Genomic DNA, 10,121 nt, shown 5'->3' with positions numbered 1-10,121 from the left:
TAAAAAAAAAAAAGAACTTTTTAACGTAGTCATTTAATCTGAGTTGAGTTGTAATTTACAGCCAAACGAATTCTGACCGTAATGAAATGCATAATAATTATGCCAATAAACAATGTTTTATAGAAAAAAACAGAAAGAATCAAAGGTGCAGCTTGTGTAAACCATTTAATGGATTCATTCAGAGTGTTATCACAAATACTAAAATTTAAAAACATCTATACAAATTATTACAAAAGAAATTTCCTAAATGGTTCGAAATTTAACATCGAATCTTATATATAATTTGGTATAAACTAAGTAGTTACATTACGCATGAAGTCATTTAACAGTAAAATAATTATTTTTTAAGAGATATTTGCAGTTATCACTCATTATTGTATTTTGAAACTAGTTTTTAAAATAAATAAATGTAGGATCGTGTCCTCAATCGAAAGAAGACTACACGTTTGTCTTTTCCATATTTTAATAAACGAACACAGGACTACACGAACATTAAGCAAAAGAACAAAAGTATAGGGTTGGTTGCAGTTCAGGCGAACATAGCATGGCTGTTATCCTTCAACTTCCAAGCTCACACACTCTCGCACCAAGTGTCTCTCTTCTGCCGTTTGCCTCACTTATACTTCTGGTTGGAACACTACTGCCATCTGCCGGCGAGGTAGAGGGAGTAGCATAGGGGCTCATACTACATAAATAATCTTAGAAACATACATTTAACCATCTCTATTAAGTAACAATAAAAAAACAACCTTGAATTGATTTCTTCAATATGTATTTAAACAAGAGTTAGGATAGTTAATTCATTTCAGACAGTGTGTAATAATTCTCCAAAGTAAAGCTGTTTTTTTTTTCTTAAAGATAATATGTTCAAAAAGTACTTTCAAAACTACTACTTTTTAAAATACACATTAAAGAACATGTAAAACGAAACAATAGAACTTTGAAAATATTGTGATGAAAGTAATTCGAAAAATCTCCAACTAATCTCTCTTATTGTAACTCTTTCAAACCATGTACTGAATGTCATATTTCATAAATAATATTTTGTCCATTATCTCTAACAAATATTATTCAGAATTCCAAGATTAGTTGCACTCTCCAAAATCCAATTGTACTTGAAAACTAGAAAAAAAAATATTTGAGGAAGTAGATATCCATCATAAATTTTTCTGCTTTATACGCTTGAAGAAACAAACATCGAGATTGAAATCTGGAATTATGTAAAGATTTTATTTCATCACAGACATTCTGTCACAGTTTTTTCTTACACTAAGAGTATAAATACACAATGGGATACATGAACATATCACAGCTATCAAAAGTAAAGTAAACTGTCTTTGAGAAGAAAGTAGAATTGTCCTAAAAGTAAGTATCAAATTACTTTTATTTGTTTATATTAATAATGTGATTTTATGAAGTCGTCTAATATTTTAAAATTATAGTTATTTTGTACAAAAATGATTTAAAAGCTTTACTTTACAATAAATACTATATTTATGGTTTTTAAAAATACTTTGCCTCTATTAATTCTAGCATTATTTTTCGTTTATTATAAAGCTCTTTTCAATATAAAACGTATTAGTTCATTTTTAAGGATTAGTAAGCCTAATTTATTTTCATTTATCAAAACTTCGAATTAATTTTCTCTCTGAATTCTCTCTCAGTTCCAAGTTTAGAAATTTTAATGACTAATAATATTTAGATAAAAGTTTAAATATTATTCGTAACTAAATAGTGAAATATTCATGTTGATAAAAGTAATATAAATTACATAACTTTTAATTACATAGCAGAAAGGGTATTTCTAAGTGAATTTGAGAAAAGGAATGAGTAAAAATTATTATATTATTTATAATATTGAATCATATATTAGTGCTAAAATATAAAACACGTTTATAAAATTGAACTTTTGTGCTTTGACTTGAACTTTTTGGTGCACAACTGCAACTGCGTTTTGGAGAATTATTTATGAAAAATGTATGTTTCTGATATTTGCAAGGGTCTTTACATTTGATTTATTAAATTTCGAATAAAATCTAAACAGTTTAACATGTATAAGCTTTGTTTTTTTACTTAACATTATGGGTGACACAGTCAATGAATAATGAATGGATTGGTGAAATTTATGATACATTTTTTTTATTTGTTTTCAGATGTTTCTCGTTGCCCTATTCGCATGTATTGCCATTGCTCATGGCTCAGTACTTAATCATGTAAGTATGTGCAGAAAATGCTAATTAATTTATTCGTCTGCTTTGACCCGAAAGTTTTAGTGTGAAAACAATTGATAATGAAGTATATTTCAAAATATTTTCCTTTGCATGCCGTTAAAATTTATAAAAAAATTCAACATGCATTTGAAACATTTGTAAAGAAAGAGCTTTTTTGTAGCTAAGACTTTAAATTCAGATTTGTAATTTAATTTACATTCAGTCCTTCAGCCCATCAAAAGAACATATATCCTATATTAATTTCGCATAATTCCTAGATATTTTATAAAAGTTGGATAGAACAAAAGTTGCAAAAACTTTATTTTGCACCCCATTCCATATGGAAAATTTACAAGGATCCCTCAATGATATTGATAGTACCGATTTCGTCAACTTTTATTTCATATGAAAGCTTCCCCCCCCATAATGCATCAACAATGAGTGGATGCTACATTCTCCATTTTTGAGATACCCCCCCCCTCAAAAAATAGCCAACAAAAAAGATATGCGTACTTTAATCTTTTGAGGAATTTATATATTTATCTATAATTGTTTATTAAATTTTTCAGGTTCGTCCTTATCAGGCTGGTTACTACATCAGACATCCTCACCGCCACGAGCATGCTGAAATAGCTCGAGACCACTCCGGAGCTGTTGCTGGACGTTACGGTTATTTGGACGCCAGGGGGATCGGCAAACAGGTGCATTACGTAGCCGACCACGCAGGATTGAGAGCTCGAGTCCACACCAATGAACCAGCAGTTGTCCACAACGCACCTGTCGCTGCTCGCGTCGTCTCCGGTGGTCTTCTTGCTCCTGCCGTTGTTTCAGTTCCTGCGTATACTAATCTTGCTCCAGGACACGATTTCAGAGTGGATGGATATGGCCTTGGATACAGTTATAGAAATCCTTTGGGATACTCTAATGTCATTGCACACTAAGGAAATGTTTAAGTTTCCAGGAACTATCGTCCAATTTGGAAAATATTCTTTTATTCTCTGATTTTTTTTCTTCAATAGAGAATCTTTTCTTTTCAAATGTTGTTATCTTTGTCAAAATAAATATGCCTTGCATGATACGAACTTTGCTACATGAAATTTTATTCTTTTATGCATATGTTAGAAAATTACTTTTTTGAATTGTTATTTCAAAAATAAATTTCTTTGATTTTTCAACATCTGTTTTTGATTTAATATTTTATACAGTTTATTTACTTAATTACAGAAAATGCATTTCTTATGCATAAAATTTTATTAAACTAAATAATTAATTGAAGTGGCCGTAAAATTTTTAATATCTTCTTTAGTAAATGGTATCAGGTTGATACCATTTACTAAATAATGGTTATACCATAATGGTTACTGTGAATAGTCAAAGTCAATTATCTAAATATCGTTTCATAGAAGTTTTATATATATATCGTTTTATAAGATCTTTTTAGAGTTTTATTCAATGCAAAATAATTCTTTGAAGTAGGTGTTGACTTTCTTTTAAATATAAAGGCAATAAGTTAGGAGTGTTTAGTTTTATCCTAAATTCTGAATACGATATATTACGGTATACTGGAAAAGAAATTTGCATTAACACAAATAAGGGACTATTACTATGAACCAGTTCAATAACATTATCAGCTCTGACCCAAAAATTTCACATTTGCAAATGTACGCTAAGGTTTTCAGTATTTATTTTTGATCAATAAAAAGATTTATTTTTAATATTTGAAGCAAATTATAATTTTCCTTCACATGTTGGTTTAATATTTTTAGAAGTATTTTAAATTAGAAGAAGGAGAATCAAAGAAATATAGTAGCACAAATTGGAAAATAAATGCAGATTTTTCAAACAATTAACAATAGTTTTACAAATGTTTGTAAACCTATTAATAAAAGCAGAAATATACAATAATTTATTGACATTTAGTTTCTTATTTATGTACATTTGAATTAAACCGTAGACAAGAAATTATTTTAGTGCTAATTAATGGTCATCAGACATAAAGATTATATCTGTAATGAAAAATACATTCCAAGGATAGTAAAATTAGAATTATTAATCGTATTTGTCTGTAAATGTTTGAAGGATTGAAATAAAATGGTGCAAATAAACTAAATAAATGATAAAAGTTGTTCTTGTTTATATTATACTTGCCACCTTTGGCAACCAGCCGGTTCGCCAGCATTAATACTTGCTAAAATGTTCAGTTAATATTTTATGTAACTTGTTCTCATAACAAGTTTTTCAGCAAAATAGTTTTAAGCTTGAAATTTCGATATTCATATAATTCACTTATACTTTTATGTAGGCGTTAAGCCTTTCTGTTCAATGGAAACCGTAAATCCCTCAAATTTTATATAATGTTCGTAAAATTCAATTTTAAATTAAAGTGGAAATAAGGAAACTACAGTTAATATAAAGACGCATTTTAGTGAATCGTAGCATGTATTTAGCAAATATATGAGAACTGAATGCAGAATCGTTCGGCATTGAAGTCTTATGTGAACTGCAGAATAATTTTCATAATTTATAATATCTGAAGGAATTATTCAACAAATCTTTCTCGGATTCATTGAAAAATCCAGTTTTTAGTTTAATTTTTAAAAGGATTTAAAAGTTGTCAATAATAATATTTTATTGTTTTCGGTTTACATATATATTTCAAAAAATTATGAAGTTTAAATTTTAAACAGTCCTTTGGTCCTCAGGAATCTTATTCTGCCAAATATTCTTCACTCTCCAACTTTTAAATATTTGAATTAACGTAGCTATCTTCTGCGATCAAATTTGACCGATTTATTAAGTTTTGAATATTACAATATTAGAAAAATAAATATTTTCATAATGTATGCCAAACATTCTTGAGAAACCCTGGAAGATGATTGGCTTCTTTGAGATGGTCGATGAAGTGATTTATAATCACCCGTTTCTATAGAATAGTGAGGTTGAAATTTTCTTAAGTCGGTCAGCTTTTAGTGATTAAAGTGATTAGAAAACTACATTTTTTTTTTCAATTAACGTGTAACGTGCTAGTGCAGCTTAAGTTTTATTTTTATTTTGAGTAAAATAAGTTGTTGACAAATATGATTAAATTATTTTTTAAATAATTCATTAAAAGTTGGAATTTAATTTGTTGGTTAAAACGTTAGTATCATTGAAAAGATTATTTTTTGATCTCCAATATGATGTAAAAATCAGTTTTGTGCTATATTATTTTCGGAAGTTATAGCGTAAAAATTTTGCTTAATTTTTAATTAATAAAAACTCTAATTAAAAATTTTAAAAAAATTGCTCCGAGGTGTACATTTTTGGTCTCGAAGGTATACACGTAAAACATTTGGTAGCTGTAGGTCAAACTGTCTGGCGTGTAGAGCATCAACACGCACACGCACACACACACACAATTAGTTTTATTACAAATATAGATTAATAAATTTCAATAATTCATTCTTATGTGACGACGATATTACAGGAGGAGTACAAATTCCAAATTTAAGTGAAGTGAAACAATATTACTCTAATGGTTCGAAATTTTCAATGACATACATTTTGCAAAAATAATACTTTTAAAGTAAATATATTTTTCTGTTTCGAATTTTTAATTTAAATATTTTTTATTTATTTAAAATGAGAATAAAAGAGCATTCTTATGCATTAAAATGTAATTTTCTGGTTGTAGAACACATTTGAAATACATGTCAGGTTATAAATACAAAGTTTGAATTGAAAAAAAAATTATTAATAAGAAATGGAATTAATTAATCCTCTGTCGGTTACGAGATATACTGAATTAGTGAAAACGACATCATAGTTTCATCTTATAATTACAAATAGATTGTTTTCAACAATAGTAATTCGGTATATTTCTATAAATGGGGCTTTGATGCCGTAACAGCCTAAACATAACAAGTTATACAGCAATTATGAGCAGGGAAATTAGAAAAAGGAGAATAAAAGAAGTTGAAAATTATTTTTTTTATCATAAAACATATAAATAAAAAATTTAACACAAAAAATACCCTCCCTTTTTTTCTGAAAAACATTTGCCTACATTACATTTCGGGAAAGCAATCGTATAGAAAAGGTATATATAAAGCTTTATCAATAAATATATATTGAAATTATACCCTTATTAATTTGGAAAACGCAAGCCGTTTATGTCTTGCTCTTTTATCTAATACTTGCCGCCTTTGGCGACCAGTCGGTTCGCCAATCTTAATGTTCGTTTCAATTTTAATAATTAAATAGGTTGAACCGAAATACTCCGGTCGTACCATTAAATATTTTACGCAATTTCAACTTTAATAGTTCTTCATCAAAATATTTTAAAACTTCAAATTTTGATAGTCATATAATTCACTCATAATATTATAAAGGCCTTCAGTCATAGCGTGGTATGTATCTCTCAAATTTTCTGTTATCCCTCGTAGAAATTATGCTTTAAATTAAAGTGTAAATGATTAATCTGCAATTCATATAATAATATTTTTTACTGAAACAAAGCATTTTTTTTAATAATATGATTACTGATAATAGAGTCACTGTTTTAACTTTATGGTCACTAAAGAATATCTTTCTTAATTTATGTAATATCTCAATAATTTGTCAACAAAAATTTCTCAGATTCATCATGAACAGATCGATTCATTAACAATGTTTAATTTTAAATGCATCAAACACTAAGAAAGTAAAATGAATCGTTTAAAATAATCGGTCGAAAACAGGTTTAAAAAAACTACTTAAAAAACGATGTACTTAAAACTATAAGCCTATACAAAAAAAATATATAACTAACATAAATACAATTTAATTACAAAAGGATGAAATTAACCTAAAAATAATTTAAATAATTGAAAACAGGTTAAAAAAAAACTACTTAAAAAATGATGTACTTAAAACTATAAGCATATACAAAAAATATATAACTAACATAAATACAATTTACTTACAAAAGCATGCAACTAACCTAAAAATAATTTAAATCATCCGTTGGTTGTCATGTCAACAATCAGAAAACAATGCGCATGCGTGAATTTTCTTCACCAGTTACGTTAACACAAATGCGTGAATTTTTCTACGCCAGTTGGGGTAACGCTATGCAGATTATACATTTTTAATTTCCTTTATTCTGTGTTATTTTAATTCAAAAGTACTTCAGAATGAATCTGAAACATGGATTCATTAACGATGTTTAATTTTAAATGTATAAAACATTAAGAAAATAAACAGAATCGCTTAAAATAATCAGCCGAAAAATGTTAACCCTAGCCTCGTTACTGTTGGGTGAAAGTTGGCGGTGGGGAAAATGGAAGTTTTTTTTGGCTATAAAGTTGGCGGTGGGGAAAACGGAAGATATTTTTGGCGGGAAAGTTAGTTTTAAATTAATAATTAAAATTCTAATTAAAATTTCAAAAAAAGGGACCCTAGGTGCACATTCCCGACCTCTAAGGTATACATGTACCAAATTTGATAGCTGTATGTCAAATGACCTGGCCTGTAGAGCGCCAACACACACACACACACACATTGAGCTTTATTATAAGTATAGATATAGATATAGAAGAAATAATTTTCTGTCATTTTTTAAATATTATTTTTGTAGTTTTAAGTCTGCAATTAATCATGGACGTCTTGAGAAAAAAAAACTTTAATCATCGTTTACAATAAATAAAAAAAAAGGCATTTTTCCGTTAGCCGGGTGCAAATGTCGCCAATTGTGAACCAAACGCGAATTTGGTGTAAGAAATTTAGTGGAATTCTACATTATTTGGCGATTTTTCGCTTTCACTCTTCTAACGGATTGTGAATCAAACGCGAATTTGGCGTAAGAAATTCGTTGGAATTCTACATTATTTGGCGATTTTTCGCTTTCACTCTTCTAACGGATTGTGAATCAAACGCGAATTTGGCGTAAGAAATTCGTTGGAATTCTACATTATTTGGCGACTTTTTCCTTGCACCCGTCTAACGGATTGTGGACCAAACGTGAATTTGGCGTAAGAAATTCGGCGGAATTCTATATTATTTGGCGATTTTTCGCTTGCGCCCGGCTAACGGAAAAGTACAAAAAAGTTTTTAGTTTTAAAATGAAAAGATTAAAATTAAATTAAAATGTTAAAATCTTGATATATTTCAGTAAAGAATATCTAGAATCTAAGGATGTTGACTTTTATAAAGCTGTAGAGCTGCTATGTCGGTTTACATAAATGAGAAATATTCTTCACGACTAAGAAAAGAAATACATAATAATCAAAGTATCCAAAATGAACACAGTCTTCAAATTTCAGGTTTGTTTTGAATGGAAATTTGAAGCACACTTTAACAAAAGTAAAACTAAAATAAAGTATAGACAGATGAACAAAGTCCAGAATAATTTTGAGTAACAAATACAACGTTAAAAGAGTTTCAGAACGTTTTCAATATATTTCATATGTGATAAGTAATTTCAGTTAAAGAATTCTGACTGTCTAAAGGGTATTCTCATCTGACTGTCTAAAAGGTATAGGTTTGCAAATACAATATAACAGATCTATAAAATTATTTAATACAGTTATTTAAAACTTTCCATTTAGGAAAAAATTCAAAACGTTGAAGCACAAACATGATAAACCAACTCATAAATCTCTTCCGGTATCGAATTATCTATTGAAAAACAATGATCGGTTCTTTCTATAGTTGGTACAAAATTCTATCGAAATTTTGCCCTCTTTATTGCAGCTGGTGAATAATTTTTATTATTTGGGCATTGTGAACGACGCAATAATAGAATTTTTTACTTAGGGCTGAGTCAGGTTGCTCCAGCGTTCTTGTTAAACACTCTGGAATAATCCAATGAACGTTTGCTATCATTTAACGCCGAAGAAACATGTTTCAGCACTAGTGTTAAATATCTGAATTTCATTTGTCAAAAGTGTCTGTCCACTGTATCTAAAAACCAAATCTAAACGTTATCATTGTATCTGAAACTTAAGCACATAATCTGTCAGATAAGAAATAGTTCATTAGTTGTTTTTTTATTATTATTATTATTATTATTATATTTACAAAGCAAATGAAAGAAATGCTTTTAGAAGCTTAGTAAATTTTAAAGTCGGTTGCAACTCGTAACACAAATTTTCAAAATAAACTTTTAAATATTGAGAAAATTAGAAACAGATATGATTTATAAATTTATATTAACCATTTACCAAAGAAATCTGATGTAAATTTTCTGAAAATGAAAAATTTTGTTATCTAAAATTCGCATTTACATCCGATTGCTTATTTTTTTTTTTTTTTTTTGCCTTCATTTTTTCATTTTTTCAATTTTTCTGCAATAGGAGGAAATTGGTAAAAATTAAATTATAAACATTTTATAATTTATCTTCAACAGACATTTTTCCTAGTTTTAAATATCATTTTATTTATACTAAAAATATTGATTAATATATCTATGTGTTGGTGCTCTATTGGCCTGACCATTTAATCTACAACTACAAATTTGACACATGCATAGATTCAAAAATGGATATGTGGTGCATGACTTTTCAAAAAATTTTAATCAAGTTAAAATTTAACTAAATTTTTATTTTTTTTCATTACAAATTTCGAATATATTATAGTCAAAAAGTGTATTTTACGCAATTTCAAAATTTGCAGTATTACCTTTTTCATAATACGAATTTAATAATCATGCAAATTTTTGCTGGATTTTGAAAATCAATATTATTTTTTTGCCTGATTTTCAACAATAAATTATTTTTCTGTTCTAGAATTCAAACCGCTTTCGTTGTTCCCTCAATTATCTGTTCGATTGTTTTTTTTCCATTGTTGAAAACTAAAGAACAATTTTTATGGTTAATATCTGCGTAGTTTACAAGACGTATAAAAGGGAATTTACAATGTCGCAAAATTAAGAGTAGAATAATAATGTTTTTA

At 28.0% G+C, this 10,121-nt stretch overlaps 1 protein-coding gene across 1 annotated transcript; it reads left to right on the top strand.

Moving 5' to 3' along the window:
* Positions 1 to 1,316: 1,316 nt before the first annotated feature.
* On the top strand, positions 1,317 to 3,298 carry LOC129985335 (adult-specific rigid cuticular protein 15.5-like). Its single transcript, XM_056095323.1, has 3 exons — positions 1,317 to 1,365; positions 2,154 to 2,213; positions 2,780 to 3,298. The coding sequence occupies exons 2-3, from the start codon at positions 2,154 to 2,156 to the stop codon at positions 3,149 to 3,151; spliced, it is 432 nt and encodes a 143-aa protein (XP_055951298.1). The 5' UTR covers positions 1,317 to 1,365; the 3' UTR covers positions 3,152 to 3,298.
* The last annotated feature ends 6,823 nt before the right edge of the window (positions 3,299 to 10,121 follow it).

Source organism: Argiope bruennichi, chromosome 9 (assembly GCF_947563725.1).
Source record: "Argiope bruennichi chromosome 9, qqArgBrue1.1, whole genome shotgun sequence".
NCBI classification, from domain to species: domain Eukaryota; kingdom Metazoa; phylum Arthropoda; class Arachnida; order Araneae; family Araneidae; genus Argiope; species Argiope bruennichi.
The sequence above is the reverse complement of the archived record's forward strand: the minus strand, read 5'-3'. Positions and strand labels throughout refer to the sequence as shown.